Raw genomic sequence first — 20,044 nt, forward strand, 5'->3', positions numbered from 1 at the left:
GGACTATGAAGAAGGCTGAGCGCCGAAGAATTGATGCTTTCGAACTGTGGTGTTGGAGAAGACTCTTGAAAGTCCCTTGGACTTCAAGGAGATCCAACCAGTCCATTCTGAAGGAGATCAGCCCTGGGATTTCTTTGGAAGGAATGATGCTAAAGCTGAAACTCCAGTACTTTGGCCACCTCATGCGAAGAGTTGACTCATTGGAAAAGACTCTGATGCTGTGAGGGATTGGGGGCAGGAGGAGAAAGGGATGACAGAGTATGAGATGGCTGGATGGCATCACTGACTCGATGGATGTGAGTCTGAGTGAACTCCGGGAGTTTGTGATGGACAGGGAGGCCTGGCGAGCTGTTGTTCATGGGGTTGCAAAGAGTCGGACATGACTGAGTGACTGAACTGAACTGAATAGTATTCACAAAGGGTTGTCTTGAGGAGGTAAATGAGATAATGTTTGTAAGTTTTTAGCACAGGGCTTGGCATAGAGAAATTCATCCATAGGGCCTCCCAGATGGTGCTTGTGGTAAAGAACCTGCCTACAAATGCAGGAGATGCAAAAGATGCAGGATTGATCCCTGGGTGGGGAAGAGCCCCTGGAAGAAGGCATGGCAACCTACTTCAGAACTCTTGTCTGGAGGATCCCACAGACAGAAGAGCCAGGCGGGAAATGGTCCATAGGTTCTCGAAGAGTCAGACATGACTGAAGTGACTTAGCAACAGCAGCAGCAGCAGCATAGGTTTGACATAGAGGAATTCCTCAATAAGGGTTAGTTACCCCTCTCTCCTCCTCAGTTTTCTAAGAAGAGGAGGGCCATCTCTGACAAATCTAGTGAAGAAGAAAATCTACAAGGTCCATTTTTAGATTTGATCTTCAACCTTAATATCAATGATTTTAGAGCAAGCATTGTGCTACTATAGCTTCAGGGACATATCCATTCTTGAAAATACGGTTCTAGTCAGAAAACAATAACAGTGCTCCAGCATTATTAGAATATTCATGATATTTATGGGAATAGTGTCTGTTTAATAAATGATGTCTAATTTATGAAAGAATGTGCTAGTCTGCCTTGACAACCTGCTGATTCCGTACCCTCACCCCAAGTCCATTCCTTCTGTTCTTTTTAGTAATAGAACTCCCTGAGTTTTATTTGTCTTTCTGCTGCCCTGCTGCAGATTATATTTCCCATTCTTTGCATTTAAATGATATCATGTGACTAAATTCTGGCCAATAAGATACTAGCAGGAGTGACCTCTGCAATTTTCAGGTCATATCCTTAAAATAGAGCTGTTTGCCCTCCATTTATCTTCCCCTTCCTAAGCTGAAATGCAGACGTGGTGAGGTCAGCTTCCTTTGATCTTGACCAAGGGCATCTCTTAGAGGGTAGCAAAGCAACAAGACAGAAAGAAACAGGGTTTCTTGATCATGTTACATAACGTTGCTGCTCCCTTCCCTTGAATTTCTCCCAGCTAGGATAGGTATGTGTAGGAGGAAAATGAACCTTTCTAATATTGTTTAAGCCACTGTTCTTCTAGAGTCTTTTAAGGCAATAAAACCAGTATGCAAATTATTACATAACCTTATGGAGGATGAATCTTGATGTGACAAATTTTATGAATTTTTTTCATAACTTTTTTGTTGATTTGCAGAATTAGTCATTAGTATATTACACTTTAGGTAGTTCGCCAGTGAAAATAGAAAATAAATCAGTTTTTGCTCCTAGTAGTAAAGAATTTACATGTTTCTAAATGACACATCAAATCTGACGTGGTTTGTGTTGGCAATAACTAGTTAATACTGAAAGGCTAAGGTTTGCAATGAAAAAAGGAAATCTTATTTTATTTTATCTTTTAGTCATAACTGATCTAAAAATAGCTCAAATTGCAATGGATACGGTTGAGTATATATAGCTGATGACTTCAGTCAGATATTCTTGACTATAGTATGTTGATCACATGTCATGGGCAGCTACATTGTTATAATGGGTCAGAGATTATAGATATTTTATCTTTATAGATAATGTGGCCAATGAGAATGTCAAGCTGTATTTTCTCAATAAAATTAAAGGTATGTAATCCAGATGAATATAGGCTGTTTAATTTTTAAAGTTGAGGTTCAATAAATTTCTTCAAATATTTAACAAACTTTTAAATGTCAGGCACATTTTATTCACCAAGCTGAAACAAAAATAAATCGAAAAAGGTGGAGATTATCCCTCTGCATGGACATAGGAGAAGAATTGCCTTACAATCAGCCCCTGCTGAAGAGCATGGGTATAATAAGAAAGCTCTAACCCACCAGTGCAAATAATCACATGCCATGGGTAAGTCTGCCAGAGAATTAAAGGGCATTTGGCATACAGCAAACACTGTTTTCCCCAAGCCAGATCTACTGCCTCTAATCCTGAGCACTGAAGAACAGGACGAGCAAATACAGCACAGTAGCTTCAAGATAACTCCAAGCGGAGAGCGGGCCTGACAGTGACATTGAAACAAGTGTCAGTTTGCTCTGATAATTGGGAACAGAGTAGATATTTAGAAAAACTGAATAATTCATACTTACATGGGAGCAGTTTATGCATGGGTGAATATCATCTCCTAATATAGCTCTATAAATATTAACAATCATCTTATGGGCAGACAATACTCCCATGATTTGAAACTGCCTGCTGGGCAGGTAATGTCAAAAGAGAATGACTTAGCAGAAAAGCAAACCCTCTTACTCAGAATATATTGTAAATTAAGGGTTGCAAGTGCCATGAAAAATAAGACACCAAACTGGTTTTCAGAGAATCAGGTGCTTTTATGTCCAAGTTACAAATGTAATTTTCAAATGAACGCGAATAAACCCACACCCTGGAGGTTGGTGTGATACAGCAAATTGGTTACTTTTGAGCTTCTCAAATGTTCTGCCAGACAGAAGCAGGGTGTGTGGTTTTAATTAGAGCCTGGAGAGAACCTTGCAGGACATGCCAAACACTTATTAAGAGCTGAATAACTGTAATAATAATTCAAATTGACCTCTACATAGGTGGCATGAATTTCCTGAGTGACCTTCAAATACTGTTGTAGCTAGGTCATGGGAAGTTAACTGCAGATACACTTATTCATGATTTTGGAAAGTTTTTTTCCTTAAAAAAATAAGTCATAAGGGAAAAATATTTTAGTAAATATGCTACTTGTTTATTATAAAATAACAAAACATATTCAATGATATATACAGCCAGTGACTGTCTCCATTCAGAAATAATTACTGGCTTTGTGTCTTGTAGCCCTTAACATTTATCTCTAAAAGTATTATAGAGAAGGCACTGTATTTTTCACTTCTACTCACTTCATTTTTACTTTGCTCCTAGTGTTAATTTTTCATACTTGATGCCAAGAACAGGACTCTTATTATTGGAACACCAAAAATATAAATCCCAACCTCAATATAACACAGAATAACCAACAAAGAGCAGTTAGCCTTGGGTGGTCTAAATGAACTAAGTGACATTTGCTTTATGTCAGACAAAAGAGGCATTGCAAGGGGGTGGTGTGGAAGTTTTCCGAGCTGTAAATTGTCTCTGGGGACTCTCCTGGGGAATGGGGAGGCCTAGGCCCCATGATAACATAGAGCCGCCTTTCTCTCACATGAGCCTCTGCTTCTGAACCTTCTTTCCTCATGCCCACTACCTGGAAGATGGAGAACTGAAACAAATGCCCTTCCCACTTGCTGGATTGTTCAGTTGTTTCTTTGTTCTTTCTTTACTCACATTCATACTTCTATGACATCCCTGATAATAGCCTTAAATTTGTGTCTCAAGTTACTGAATATTATTTTGAATGGGATAATTAATGTCAAAGTTCTTTGAAAAGTTAAAGAATGTAAAGAGAGGTAAACACAAATAAAAATTTGCTTTGAGGAGTTTATGATTCTTGAATTGCTTCTGAAAGAATAAAGACATATGTGGCAGGTTTTTAATAAATGCTCGTTATTTGTTAAATAAGAAATAAACAGCGTGAAACATGATGGACAAGGTCTGGAGTCAGAAAGATCTGTGTGTGACTTCTAGGTCATCTGTTAAAAGGTTCATGGCTTTCTGTGCTTTAGTGAGCTTATGTGTAAAACAAGCCTAATTAGATTTCCCTCAAAGAATTGTCATTCTCAAAATAATGCTTATTATGTAATATGTACTCCATAAAGGATAGTTGTTATTGAATTGCAATCGGGTGATGGGAGCACTCTCAGAGGTGACTGTAATCTGCCTTTCAGCCTACCATTGTTGTGGGGGAGTGTTTATTTTAGGTGAACATTTAAATTCTTATTTCTACTAACATATAAATGAGATTGGCAGGTATGAGCAAAAGAGAATGCTGGGAAGTGAATATAAGAAAATAAAAAGGCACATTAAAAAGGGGGAAAGGTAAGAAGGTGAAATGATGACAAGATGGTAAAACATGCCATCAACAAGGGTCTCAAATCCAAGGACACTACAGCCACATAACTTTGCCCTTAACTCGAGATATGGATTTTTTTTAAATTCAAAGCTTTCCTTTTTAGTTTACTGATGTACAAGTTATTGTCTAATCTTGAGATGGCCTTCTCATATATGTAGTATTTTCAAGTCCATCCATCCATCCGTCATCCATCATTCATTCATTAAGCTATGTATTCATAGATATTCTTATTATGTGCTAGGAGTTGTACTTTTCTGTGGGGGAGATAGATTTTTTACCTTTTTTTTTTTTTTGCTGAAAATTTGGTTAATCACTCCTTTTGTTAAATTTAAAAAGCTTCTGAGTTAAAAATAATCAGAATATCTGGGAAATTAAAAACAACAACAGATGAACTATTACAAATCTGTAAACCAGTTAGTCAAATATGCGGAATGAAAAACATGCTTGGAATGATTTCAACTGAAATATTTGCCTCAGAATAATTTCTTGAGTGTTTCCAGCCTACAGCAAATTTGAGAAGAAACAAATGGTGGGGAATTTTTTCCTCCCTTTTTGCCATTTTTTTCTCTTTATCTTTGCTCTTATGTTGTCACAGAAGAGCGGCTTGTCTGTCTCCCTGCAATGTGATGTTAGATGTGGCTGGCTGGGTCAGAGCAGGAAGGCAGAGATATTTAGCAGGCAATATATTCCATGTAGCATGTATCACTGTGTTGATGAGACATTCATTTCATTAAGGGGTAACTGGTTTGCAGAGGGAGACAAGAGCATTAGGTAGGGGTTAAATTTGGATAGAAATAATAATGAGCTGCTGCTGCTGCTGCTGCTAAATCACTTCATTGTGTCCAACTCTGTGTGATCCCATAGATGGCAGCCCACCAGGCTCCGCCATCCCTGGGATTCTCCAGGCAAGAACACTGGAGTGGGTTGCCATTTCCTTCTCCAATGCAGGAAAGTGAAAAGTAAAAAGTGAAAGTGAAATTGCTCAGTCGTGTCCAACCCTCAGTGACCCCCTTGGACAGCAGCCTTCCAGGCTCCTCCGTCCATGGGATTTTCCAGGCAAGAGTACTGGAGTGGGAATAATGAGCTAAGCTTTGATAAACCATAACCAGCAACATTTGCACTCATCTCACACACTAGTAAAGTAATGCTCAAAATTCTCCAAGCCAGGCTTCAACAGTACGTGAACTATGAACTCCCAGATGTTCAAGCTGGTTTTAGAAAAGGCAGAGGAACCAGAGATCAAATTGCCAACATCTGCTGGATCATTGAAAAAGCAAGAGTTCCAGAAAAACATCTATTTCTGCTTTATTGACTATGTCAAAGCCTCTGACTGTGTGGACCACAACAAACTGTGGAAAATTCTGAAAGAGACGGAAATACCAGACCACCTGACCTGCCTCTTGAGAAATCTGTATACGGGTCAGGAAGCAACAGTTAGAACTGGACATGGAACAATAGACTGGTTCTAAATCGGGAAAGAAGTATGTCAAGGCTATATATTGTCACCCTGCTTATTTAACTTCTATGCAGAGTACATCATGAGAAACGCTGGGCTGGAAGAAGCACAAGCTGGAATCAAGATCGCCGGGAGAAATATCAATAACCTCAGATGTGCAGATGATACCAGCCTTATGGCAGAAAGTGAAGAAGAACTAACAAGCTTCTTGATGAAAGTGAAAGAGGAGAGTGAAAAAGTTGGCTTAAAGCTCAACATTCAGAAAACTAAGATCATGGCATCTGGTCCCATCACTTCATGGTAAATAGATGGGGAAACAATGGAAACAGTGACAGACTTTATTTTTGGGGGCTCCCAAATCACTGCAAATGGTGACTGCAGCCATGAAATGAAAAGACGCTTGTTCCTTGGAAGAAAAGTTATGACCAACCTAGACAGCATATTCAAAAGCAGAGACATTACTTTGCCATCAAAGGTCCATCTAGTCAAAGTTATGGTTTTTCCAGTAGTCATGTATGGATGTGAGAATTGGACCATAAAGAAAGCAGAGCGCCGAAGAATTGATGCTTTTGAACTGTAGTGTTGGAGAAGACTCTCAAGAGTCCCTTGGACTCCAAGGAGATCCAACCAGTCCATCCTAAAGGGAATCAGTCCTGAATATTCATTGGAAAGACTGATGCTGAGGCTGAAACTCCAATACTTTGGCCACTCCAATACTTTGAGTCAGATGTGAAGAACTGACTCTTTGGAAAAGACCCCAATGCTGGGAGAGGTTGAAGGCAGGAGGAGAAGGGGACGGCAGAGGATGAGATGGTTGGATGGCATCACCGACTCAGTGAACATGAGTTTGAGTAAACTTGGTGAGTTGGTGATGGACAAGGAGGCCTGGCGAGCTGCAATCCATGGGATCGCAAAAAGTCGGACACAACTGAGTGACTGAACTGAACTGAATTGAACCAGTAACTGCATTAATGCTTGGGTTCCTTTCTGAAACTGAATCTCGCCTGCTATCTTTTGAGTTAACTGAGTAGATTATTGCTTTATATACTGTTGAGCAGAATGCATTTTCTACTATTCTGTCTCCACTTGTGGAAGAATTTTCCTTAAGTGATGTGGGATGCCTATAGCTACTGTAACAGCCTGCTTTCCAGGTTTTCTCATGATATACAATCCCATAGAAATCCAATGCTTCACATGCACCTTCCTATCAGTACTATACATGGAAGGCAGTTTCTACCTCTTTGGAGACAAATGAAAGTGCATTAAGGAAAAGCAGAAGGTCAGAAGAGTACTTTGCAATATCAAAACAAAAATTCTTACTTGGGAACATTTAATCACAAGTAGATAATATTTCTTAAAGGGAATGCAATGTATTTGTATCATTTTCCTTGACAGTTAACCTTTTGCATTTTATGCTTATGACATTTCTGTCAGGCACTCTGTGTGCTCCAGTTGAAGTCAGGAGTCTTTGGACACAGTTCAGAAAATAGCTAGTGTCTGGTAGGGAGCTTGGTGCAAGGCAGTTTGGCAGAGGGAGTCATGGAGAACCTCAGGGTAGCTGGATAGCAAAGAAGAACCTGGCAAGTGAATGACATAGTTCCTTTGGACTCTTTTTTAGTGCTTGTGGTGTCTTTTGGCTCTAAGTATTTTATGGAGGAAAGCAACAGAAGTGACAGAACAGGATTTCTAAGCCACCAATAATCTGTGCACACAGATGTTTGGATGAGAAGTCAGTGCCGGACTTGCACCTGTGCCTACAATCAGGAAGTAAATGGTTCAGTGGTCACCCAAGGGCTCATTTGGGAGGCAAATTGAAACCCTAATTTGAACAAAGTGATTCAGAAGATGTTCAATATAGTTTTTCTCCTGGGAACATTTCCTCCTGAGGTATTAATCAGGGCACCAGGCAGAATGCTCATGAATATTGTTCCAGAGCTGAAGTGTGACTCAGAAACAAAAACCATGGAAACCCACTTAGTTTCTGAAATGTTGCCTCTCTCTGAAAGGAAAAACAAGAGGATAAATGTGCAGACATACTCTACTTAAAGGTTATGTGTGAGTCAGGGAACCTATGAGTGTTTTTAATATGATAAAGAGTCAAAAAATCTCTCTATAAAATGATGCATATACAAGTGAAGTCATAGCATGGATTGGAAATTAAAAATTCTGTGCATGCGTACTAAATTGCTTCAGTCATGTCTTACTCTTTGCAACCTTGTGGACTGTAGCCTGCCAGGCTCCTTGTCCATGGGATTCTCCAGGCAGTAATACTGGAGTGGGTTGCTGTGCCCTTCTCCAGGGGATCTTCCTGACCCAGGGATCGAACCCGTGTCTCATTAGGTTTCCTGCATTGGCAGGCGGGCTCTTTACTACTACTAGCGTCACCTGAGAAGCCCAAAAATACTATAGAGAATAGCTTTTACAGGATTTAACTTTTGGAAAATTTCGCTGTTCATCCTGAACACAATTTGTTTTTATGATTAGGACTCTTAATTTGATTTTATATTCTGGCTCTTAAATTTTTAGCTGTATGACATGGGGCAAGCTAGCCTCTATAAATCTCATCTGTTAAATGTTATCTATCTCATAAGATGGTTGGGAGAATTCATGAAATAATATAAATGAAGTGCAGAGTCCAGTGCCTAGTCTACAACAAATGTTCTGTAAAAATTATCTGATATTATTAACGTTTTAGTCTTCAAACCATAAAGAAAACCAATCATTTTCCAAATGGAAAGAATCATAGTTGGGGGATAACCTTAGACTACTCAAAGAGAAAGATTCTTTGTCTTAGCATAAAGAAAGGTGTGGGTTGCCATTTCCTTCTCCAGGGGATCTTCCTGACCCAGGGATTGAACCCAAGTCTCCTGCATTGCACTGGGCCACCAGTGAAGTGCAAAGAAATAAGTCTTGGCCGTAAGATGAAAATCTCCAAAGCTCCAGGCACTGTCCTTATTTAAATTATTTTTGATTCCTAGTAAGAAATAGTATCTAATGTTTTTTGCACGCCTACCATGTATCAGGCACTCTTGAAGTTGCTTCACTCATCCCAGCCCTGTGAAGTGGCTTATGATGGTCTGCTATTACAGACAAGGAAACTGAGGCCCGGAAGGATGAAAGAACATGGCCAGGCTTATGAACTATGGTTGGTAGAACAGGGATTTGAATGTCAAAGACCATGCTCTTTCAGTTGATCTCATGAAACCATGGAAGTAAAAGAAATGCAGACTTCATGGGTAGTTTGGCTTTGCTACAGACTCTGAGGTAATAGCAACATTTCTATTTTGATGTTCCTATTAAAATCTTATCCTGTAGCCGAGAGACCTGGCAGATGGCAAATGTTACCCTTAAGCAGGCACCTAAGTTAGTGATAAATCACATCCAGGGATGGAGATACCTCCTCTGCTTAGGGAAAGAAGACGGCTCTGCCTAGTTCAGCCTCATCAGTTGGTTGCCATTCAGAGCTTACAGGAAAATGTACTGTATTTAGCAGTAATAAAAGCTCCTTAAGTACTGTGGGTGGTTGTTTCTGAAAAAGAATGAATTTTAAAACATGCACCTAATTATTTAGCAGCTTTAGAAATATCTGTGAAGAAACTGTTCAGTTACCAGGTAAAGCTGCTTTGGAACGTGGTTTCTATAATGCTGGGCAGTAGTGGAGGCTGCTTAATACTGTCAAAGCACAGATAGGTATTTTTTGTCTCTGTATGTTGCCTTAGAACGTTCTGTTCCCTGAAGATTTTAAATAAGATAGACATGCCTTTATGGGTCACAACGATGTAAATTCTTTACTAGATCTTTGCAAATACATCTTTTTAAGCCTATTCCTTAAACAATGCAGTCTGCTCTGAGGTGTTGCACTGCTTTCTGAGCATTTATTCCTATAGCTCCCTATTAATTTTGCAGCTGGAGAGCATTGAACCCGACTTGTTTTGAGACCCAAATCTATCCTCTACTGGCTCTGTGATCTTAAAGAAGTCCCTTATCCTCTCTGAGCCTATTTCCTCATCTATGATATGGAGGTGTTGATGCTTTCATTCTAGGATTGTTGTGGATATTAACTGACTTAATGGAAGTCCAAGTGCTTTATAAATTGCACAAAGCTATTTAAGAACCAACAATTACTGCTATTATTATTTATACTTGAGGATTAAAATCATCTGGTGATGGTTTAATGACATTCTAAAGATCTAAAATAAAGGCTCGATGAGATGCCAGAAATTGGATAATAAACAGACATTTAATTGGTAATTTAACAAAAGCATTAACTGGGTGCAGAAGAAGGTCCCGAGTGTTGTAAAGGCTTTGTAGAGAAAGGAGAACCAAGGGACATTACATGCTGCAAAAACTTCCAATAAGATCACGCCTTTTCAGTTCACAGAGGTTGCTGTGTGCCATTATCTTATAGGCAGCACTGGATGGTTTCTTATTTTGCCACTTCCTAACAGTGTGAGTTCTTTATTCTCTTTTTAAAAAGTGAAGATTATAACATCTGCCTTACAGGGTTATGAGAATTAAATGGGATGATATATGCAAAGGGCCTGGTGCATAATACGACTCGGCAAATACATTTTCCTTCTCATGCCTCTCACTTCTCTCCCTCTTCTTTCTTTTTCTTATTCTTTCTGTCCTTCCTCCCTCTTCTCCCTTCTCTCCACTTCCTTCCTTCCTTATTTGGTCACATAGGAGCTGTAACTAGGCAAGTCACTACCAAAACTACTAGAAGCTTATGTGCTTCTCAGAGCATTCAGGCAAGGCCTGAAAGCAATCAGGAGAGTCCTAGTAAATTCTCTGGGATTACTCAGAAGCAGCCAAACTTGTTAATGGAGTTGGAGTATATGTAGCCACTTCAACTATCATCAGATGCAGAGAAAGTTGGAGGTGTTCAGTATGTGGAAAGACTTCAAAGAAGGGGCTCTGAGGGAAAGCAAGGAACTATCTGTGCAGGATGTGGGTTTACAGGGATTAAATTCAGGGTTCCTTCAGAGATAAGGATTGTGTATGGAGGAATGAGGAAAGCAATCATCAGCGAAACCAGACTATGTTAGAAAGCTTTTGCTAAGAGATGCTTTACGAATAATCAAGTTTTCCAAACTGTAGAATTCATTTATTGAATTACTTTTTGAAGTATAGTCTATCTGTCATTCAGAAGCAGATGTATCTTTGAACAAACAGCTAAGAGGTTTATAAACATTTCAGTGACAAAATATAACTTTAAAAGAATTTGTAATTTAAAAAACATCTGAATCAGAATGAACAGTAAATGATTTTAGCTATTAAATACACAAGTGTATGAAATTAAGCTAGTAAAATAAAAATCCGTTGAGAAAAAAAGTTTTTTCCCATGTTTTCAATTTTAGGCCTAATGCAATCTGATTGCACAGAGTGGTACATTTGGACAAAAAGTGGTTATAGCACAACAACTGGATATTTTTATTTTCTAGATCTTTCCTATGGTCCTCACTAAAGATAACAAATTTGTAGTGAGTAAGGTTTTGAAAGACATCTAGGCTTTAAATTATTGTCATTATTATACTACAAAAAAAAGTCCATCTTTTTTCTATGTGTGGGTTAAAAAATGATTTTTGACATTTCTCATATCTCTTTCTTCTATCTTATTTATATTTTGTAATAATATTAATAATCCCATCTTATGTTTGAGCTCTCCAGTTTTTTTCATGTCCAACACCTCATTTTAAACCATGCCAATTTTATTTGCTATATCAGAAGTTGCTGATGCTTTACTATTGATAATTATAAATTATGGGCAGGGAAGGACATTGAGAAGTGAAGTCAACCCCCATGACCAACCAGGGAAGTAGAAGAGGGAAAACGGTAGTGAAGTAGTCCTGTAGTCTCTTCTCTTCCAAAGTAGCATGGTTGTGACTGGGGAGGGCCTGGGAAGAGGTGATAAGGGGGAGCATATGTGCACACACCCTTATAACCATCACCTATCCTAAGGTGAGAGAGAAGGTTGAGGCTGTGAAGAATTGTTTTTTGATCTCCTGCCAAGTTCAGGTAACTGCTAATAGTTTAGCATATGCATTTTTCATCTGTTCAATAATTCTGAAAGATGGATGTCATTAACACCATTTTGTAGATGACAAAACGGGCTGAGAGCTATGAGTAAGTCACCCATATGTATTTTAAAAATAAGTTTCGTGGTGCTATGTGTTGGGGACATTTACAGCAAAATATATGCTGTTTCTTTGTGGTGTGTTTTCATAGTCTTTATCAGAATTTCAAATGGAAGATATGATTATGAGCCTAAAAAAGAAAATGGCTTTTATGCATTCAATCTGGGACAAAGTCAAGATAAACGTATTTGTGGAGAATCTCAGAGAGGGCCATACCTGAGGATACTTTGTTCTAGAACCTGGATCTGGTGCTGGTCTTGTTGATTTTGCTTCTTCATCTCTTCCTGCTCTTTTCCACTGCTGATTCCATCTAGAAGCCATTTTTCCCTCAAAGCCTTTTTCTGTTATCAGGAAACATAAAGAAATGTTCTTATATCAATCAAACATTCCAAAATCTCCAAAAGCAAATTCTAAATGCTTTCAAACTTATTATTTTTAATAGTGGATATATTAAAGAGAATTTTTTTCTCTCACTGCCTTGCCTGAATAAATCTGATAGTTTCCTACCTTGCACCCTTCTTGACCCTCTTATAAAGCCAGTGTTTATGTATCTAAGTCCTATGTATATTCTAAGGTCTAGCTCAGGTCCTATTTCTTTATGGAGATCTCTTTCCTACCCCTGCATCCCTCCCCCTCTGACAAACCCACTTCACCCTCAGAGAAATCTTTCTTCAGAGTCACATGCTGCTGCTGCTGCTGCTAAGTCGTTTCAGTCGTGTCCGACTCTGTGCTACCCCATAGACGGCAGCCCACCAGGCTCCACTGTCCCTGGGATTCTCCAAGCAAGAACACTGGAGTGGGTTGCCATTTCCTTCTCCAATGCAGGAAAGTGAAAAGTGAAAGTGAAGTTGCTCAGTCCTGTCCAACTCTTAGTGACCCCATGGACTGCAGCCCACCAGGCTTCTCCGTCCATGGGATTTTCCAGGCAAGAGTACTGGAGTGGGGTGCCATTGCCTTCTCCAATATTTACATCTACTATATGCTTACTATGTGTTTAACATTATATAGGAAACTTATCATGGTAGTGCCTTAATATTATTTGTTGGGTTGATAGATGCATATCCGATGTCAAAGTAACAAGTTCCTTGAAGCCATTTGCTATGTATCCCAGTGACAATACACAGTGACTGCTCAAAAAAAAAAAAAAAAAAAACTTTGGTGGAATTAATTGAATTGGTGGGCAAAACAGGAGATGGCTTTGTGTCTTAAAAGGGCTCCCCTGGTGGCTCAAATGGTAAAGCATCTGCCTGCAATGCAGGAGACCTGGGTTCAATCCCTGGGTTGGGAAGATCTCCTGGAGAAGGAAATGGCAACCCACTCCAGTACTCTTGCCTGGAAAATTCCATGGATTGAGGAGCCTGGTAGGCTACAGTCCACGGGGTGGCAAACAGTCAGACACGACTGAGTGATTTCACTTTCCTTTCCTTTATTGTATCTTAAACTAATTCAGTGATAGAGTCTGTGGTTGACATTTATTGTTTTACCTACCCAGCACCCCCCCTACTTGTCCCAATAATATAATCCACAAAATTCATCAATCTGTTTAAATATTAGTGAGTTGAACTCCTGTCAACTTGAACAAAACAAAAAAGATTTATGTTTCATCAGATGGAAAAAAGTCTCCTTGAATTTGCATGGAAGAATTACATTCCTTGACTTGAGCTTCAGAAGACAAAGCAAATGAAGAAGACCTATACATTTCAGAGAAGTTTTAGTTAGCTTCTTGTCCATGTGTCAAGCAAAAACTGTTAAATATTATTTTCAAAGAGTTTCAATTTCTCTTTTTCTCCCTGAAGAAAAGTGCTGTCACTATATATCTAATCCACTTTAAAATTATTTGTTCAATGATTGTTCCCTGGGAACATACTGTGTCCAAAATGGTGAGGAGAGAAGAATGAGAATTTTCCTTATTATTTTGAGACTTCTTTATCTAACACCACTATTAGAATGAAAGCAAGTAAGAAGAATTTTTGTCTTTTTTTAAAAAAATGCTAAAATTAATACAACTGGATTACAAATATCTCTGAATTTAAAAGAAATTTAAACAAGTCGATTGGGTTAGATAGTTACCAAAGGACATTAAGAAATTACACTGATTACAAATACATATTATTTGGAATTACAACTTATAGAGTAGATGAAATGTGGTCTGTTCTAGTTGAAACAGTGAGAGGGCCTGGAAACCTATAGAGGTTATAATAGCCTATAGAGCCTATTATTAAGTCAATAATAACCTCACCCCAGATCATCATATTTGTGTTGGCTTTTTCAAAGTTTCAAGCAATTGCATGTGGACAACACACCCTGTAAGAGCAGTTTGTATTATTGCAATTTGTAGCCAGATTCTTTCTCCCAATGTTATCTTTTCCCTTAATTATAGTTGTTTAGTTGTTTATAAAAATATGTTCCCACAGACACAGTAAATATTATTAAAAAGTCAAGATTTATCACTTGATAATATGTGAAGAAAATCTGAGTATATAAGCACTTAAGAATTTACCTTGATTTTAGTTTATTTTTATTTGATGAAATATGATGATAGCTAATGCACAGCAAAGAAGATAGATGACAACCATCAAAGCAAATTACAGTTCTTACAAACTACCTACAAGGATAGTTTCAGTCAATTACCTCCACATCACTATAAGAAATACTCAGATGGGATGGTCTCATGATGCCAAGTTACAGAGGGTGGTGAATGGTTCCTGTGACATAATTAGGTTATCTTGGGCTACATTCATGGTTCTCAGTCTGGTTAGGACTAAAAGTAATTTTAATTTTACCCTTAAAAACTTCATTCATAATTCAGGAATTATCATTTAACTCTAGCAGAGAATTTTTTGCATCTAAATATAAAATATGTAATTTGGATGGGCAATCAACATGATATGGTACAAACTGTAGAAATCACAACAGTTATTTTGCTTTTATGTCACAATTTAGACTTACATTTCAGTCTGTGAGGATGATGAATAGAATAAAATCTATTTCACAGCAATGACATTCAGGATCAAAATCTATAGTAACTAAATGAAAATATAAGTGACATGCATGTAGTAGATCTTTTGGCAACTTTTCCCCAGCACTTCTATATTCTACATAGCAGTTACAGAGACTTTAGGAATAAATTAGTTTTTTATACCATGATTTAAATAGACTTCCAGATAAGAAAAGTTTTCTAGGTTAAGTATGCTTAGGTTAGTGTGTTTCTAGGTGGCATGAGATTGTGATCATGATACTAAGCGAGATGATACACAGTGGACAAGCCTCAGGAGTGTTTGAATGTGAGAATGCTGATAATGGCCCTGGAAACTCCTTTCCAAGAATGTCATTGGTATGAATGTCAAGTTCCGGACCTATAGGATATTAGAGTGAATTCCCGCAACTATTTTGAAGTGTGTGTGTGCTGTTGATACAGAAGGAGCACTTTGAAAATATTTACATTTGTGTTTTTTAAAATGGGTTGCTGAACTCTAATGAAATAATTTGCAACCAGGAAAGTGCTGAGGATGGTCACGGGAATGGAGACAAGTAGATGAAGAAGAAAATGAAAGACTGGTAATTGCTGAAGCCAACAGAACTTTTTTGACTTGGTGAACATATTTTAGAATCGATTTTTTAAATACTTCTGCACATTTTTGAATCCTGTTGTGGAATTATGCCTAGTTGCTGTTTGGAATAGCCAACCATTTTCTGCAGAACTTGGAAGAATATGATTACTGGAACAGCCACTCTGTGTTCCCTTTGCAGTTGATGCCTCAAATATAGTGTTCATCACAGTATAAATTATAAATGTCATTTTCAGTTCAGGTGTCTGTTACCATTTTAAGGGTACAGATCAAACATATTTTATATTCTTAATGCTCATCTTAGTGCTTTGCATGTAATAATAAGTGCTTATTTAATAAATGCTTATTGACCAAAAGACTTTCTATTTATCTGTTAAGACTCAGGTTAAATCCCATACCTTTAACAGAACATTTTTTGACCACCCCAGATTAAAAAATTGCTGTTTATACTTATGTTTAAATTAAAAAAAAAACATAATTTAACTTGTCCTAATTATTTATTTAACCTTGAATTTCCCACTAAGTTGCAAGCAGAAGGGCTGAAACTCTCAGGGCCACTAATATTCTCTAAGGCATTAATATGCAAATTAGGAAATTAATATGCAAACCAGGAGAGCTCCCCACTCCTACCCGGCCAGGTCAGTGCACAGCTTGGGAAGGTGGACTGCACTTTTGTGCAGAGAGAAACTTCGTCCAGACAGAAGCAGCCCTATGCTAGGGTGCACAGTTCCAATGAAGTATGGGCAGGATTTCAGCACCCCTCTCTCTCAGGTATCTTTACACAGTATACAATCTGCACAGCTGTGTACTGCAGTCCAAAGCATAAAACATGCTTTGATGACTGAATTATATTAGAGGAGATCTCCTGGGTTCCAGAAGGCAAACCTATAGAGAAGATTATATATTACTTTTCAGACTTTTTTTTTTTTTTGGTTAAGTATTGAGATGAAGCATCAGCTCAGAAATGGACTTCTCAGTATGTTAGAGTTTTCCTGTGTGAAATTTACTTCCTACAAGAACAGAGGAGATATATTAACCTTTTCTCCTAATGTGAACTCTTCTGATGTTTGGCTACCCATTCTGCAAGGATAGAAATTACTCAGAAACAGTAATTAGTTCACTGTGAGATCCAAAATATGTGTGTCTGTGTGTGTGTGTGTGTGTGTGTGTGTGTGTGAGAGAGAGAGAGAGAGAGAGAAAGAAAGAGGGAGAGAGAGAGAGGAAAAAAGATTTTGCAATTAGAAATTGCCTATCTAAAAATTTTTTGTATATATATTTTTGACTTCATTTGACTTGTACCAAGATAACTTGGTAAAATCTGTTACTTCATTGATTTTTCTGAGAGTACACATTGCATTTCTTGACTATATTTCCTACTCAGGTAAATTCAGTGTGATATACTGTAAGGATAGCAGGCTGACTATACTTTGAAATTATTCATCAAACATTGGAAATGTCAATTGTATAGGACTGACGAAGCAAATAGAATCCAGAGAAACGAAGCTAACTGGAATCTTAAATTGTATCTCTTCTCTCAAGAGGTGATTACTTGATCCATCAGAAAGATGGATTTAGCAGAATTCAACAAGTTTAGCAAAAGACTGTAGACCCCATGAATATGTGGCACTGTTTCACTGAGGGACTTATTATGTCCACTGATAGAAGTCCTGCCAGATAAATAGTTTCCTGCTTAGGCCTGTTCACAAGGAGCTCCTGTTTGTTATTGGGTTGCATCCTGTGACTAAGCTACATAATAAAATGTTGAGACTCAATGTGCTTTTATTACAAAATGACCACACCCATGAAAGATGTAAGGTCTGATTTTAAAAATGGAGGTTTATTTTTGGTTATGATCTCATGTTTTGTCAAAACAAAATAAATATTACCTTGAACCACACTCAGACAACACTGAGTCCTCTGCACTGAACTCTTAAATGTGAACATCCTTGAGCAGGCCAGACAGTTGTTCTTTACACCCCCTGGGTAAAGGCTGGCATTTCATTGATTTCAAAAGGAACTTCCCAGCTGGATCCACTCCCAATGGATAATAAGCAAGACTGTACTTAGGGCCAAAGTGTTAAGACTGAATTCTTAAGGTTACCAAGAAAATGAGGAAATGCAGTAATAAAGGATAAAAGTAATAAAACCATATTTTCAATTTTCCATGTTTGCCAGAGGTATTAGTCTCCTATGCAAATAATACTAGCTTGTTGTTTTCCCCTATGGTTTTTATGGTGTTAGTATAAGTCTGTTGGGATTTTTTTTTCCTTCCTTAAAGCATCTTTACTATTGAAATTTGAGCACAATTAAAATATTTGAATCAGAATCACTGAAATGAAGTTAAAGTCATAAGTTACCTTCAAATGCTGGTGCTTTAATTTTTCTTCCTCTATTTTCAGACGCTTCTGTGAGATTTCTTCTTGTATTTTTCTTTTATCCTGAAATAAAAAATATTCCAGCATGATCAGTTTTTTTAATTTGCTTAAGTATGTTTCCTGGGGATGTTGTCATTATTGAATGGCTGGCTAGTGGTATGCTCTTGGCATTGGTATGAAGCTGCTTTGGAAACCCTTATTTCAAAGCAAAAGAGAGTGAAGTGGGATATGCAAAGCATCTTACTGACGGAAAATGATATAAAGAGCTTATTCAAAGAGAATTTAAAAATATTTTAATGACTTTCCTTCCCCCCTCATCTTTTCTATCTTCCCCATTGAGTCTAGCAAGATTGAGCTACTGAATGATGCAATGGAAACTGTGAATTTTAAGGTGGGAGTTTTGAAATAAGCATGAGGAAATATTGTGAGGAGAGAGATTGTTCTTGGCGCAAGACTGAAGAAGCTGCTGGGTAAAAGGGCTGCTTATGTGTGAAAACAGGATCGCCTACAGAGCATTAGAACACTAGGGAGCTAGAAAATGTGACCGTTTCCTCCTGTAAATGTTGCTATGGGAAGAGAGAGAGAAAAAAAGATCAGATAATGCATGTTAACACTAAGAGGACTTCTAGCAGAGGTTAAAAAAATTCATGAAGAGATATAGTATCTTTCACCACATTTATTATTTTTAGTTTTATTGGGTATAATTGATTTACAGTGTTGTGTTAGTTTCATGTGTACAGCAAAGTGAATCTGTTTTATATATATATATATACCCACTCTTTTGATTTTTAGATTCTTTTCCTATGTAGATCATTACAGAGTATTCAACAGTTTCCTGTGCTACACAGTAGGTCCTTAGTAGGTATCTGTTTTATATATAGTTGTGTGTATGTGTCAATCCCAATCCCAAAGGAGAGTGTGTCCCTACTCCCTTATACCTGGTAACCATAAGATTATTTTCTACATTTGTACCTCTATTTGTGTTTTGTAGATAAGTTCATCTGTAGGCTCATTTTAGACTCCACATACAAGCACTATCGTATTTTTATTTCTCTTACTTCACTCAGTATAACAATTTCTAGATCCACCCATGTTGCAGCAAATGGCATTATAATGTTCCTTTTACTAGCTGAGTAATATTCCTTTGTATGTATGTACCACATCTTCTTTATCCATTTCTCTGTTGATGGACATTTAGGTTGCTTCTGTATCCTTGCTATTGTAAACGGTGCTGCAATGAACATTGGGTGCATGTATCTTTTTAAATTATGATTTTCTCCAGACACATGCCCAGGAGTGACATTGCTGGGTCATATGGTAGCTCTATTTTTAGTTTTTTAAGGAACCTCCATACTGTTTTGGTGTATGGTGGCTGTACCAGTTTAGAACATACCCTAACATCATACACAAAATAAACTCAAAATGGATTAAAGACCTAAAGGTAAAACCATAAAAACTATTAGAGGAAAGCATAGGTAGAACTCTGTATAAATCGCAGCGTGATCTTTTTTGATCCACCTCCTAAAGTAATACAAATAAAACCAAACAACAGGACCTAATTAAACTTAAAAGCTTTTGCACAGCAAAGGAAGTAAATAAAACAAATAGACAACCCTCAGAACTGGAGAAACTATTTGCAAACAAAGCAACCAACAAGGAATTAATCTCCAAAATATACAAAACAGCTCATGCAACATCAAAAAAACAAATAACCCAACTGAAAAATGGGCAGATCTAAATAGATATTTCTCCAAAGAAGCCACACAGATGGTTAAAAAGCACATGAAAAGATGCTCAACATCTCTAATTATTAGAGAAATGCAAATCACAAGTTTAAACTACAATACCTTAAAATCCCAGAGAGCAAAACTGTTGATACACAGAAGTTGTACTTTTTAAGAGCTATAGACTGCATACTAAGTAGAAAGCCTGGTTTCAGTTTCCGGCTCTGCCATTTACTAGCTATGCATCCTGGGACAAAAACCCTTAACTTAGTGTCTCATTACCTTTATCTGTAAAATGGAGGTAGTGAGGGTACCTACATCATAAGATATGAGCCTTAATGGAGCGAAT

General features: G+C 37.7%; 1 protein-coding gene across 1 annotated transcript in view; it reads right to left on the bottom strand.

Annotated features, from left to right (window-relative positions):
* The window catches only part of PALMD (palmdelphin), a 59,782-nt gene that overhangs the window by 15,721 nt on the left and 24,017 nt on the right, over window positions 1-20,044 (bottom strand). The window contains exons 2-3 of the mRNA XM_019957002.2: window positions 17,954-18,034; window positions 12,244-12,368 (exon numbers count right to left, since the gene is read on the bottom strand). Coding sequence (XP_019812561.2) covers window positions 12,244-12,368; window positions 17,954-18,034 — 206 coding nt within the window. The remainder of the gene's footprint in view (window positions 1-12,243; window positions 12,369-17,953; window positions 18,035-20,044) is intronic.

The sequence above is a fragment of the Bos indicus genome, chromosome 3 (genome assembly GCF_029378745.1).
Source record: "Bos indicus isolate NIAB-ARS_2022 breed Sahiwal x Tharparkar chromosome 3, NIAB-ARS_B.indTharparkar_mat_pri_1.0, whole genome shotgun sequence".
NCBI classification, from domain to species: domain Eukaryota; kingdom Metazoa; phylum Chordata; class Mammalia; order Artiodactyla; family Bovidae; genus Bos; species Bos indicus.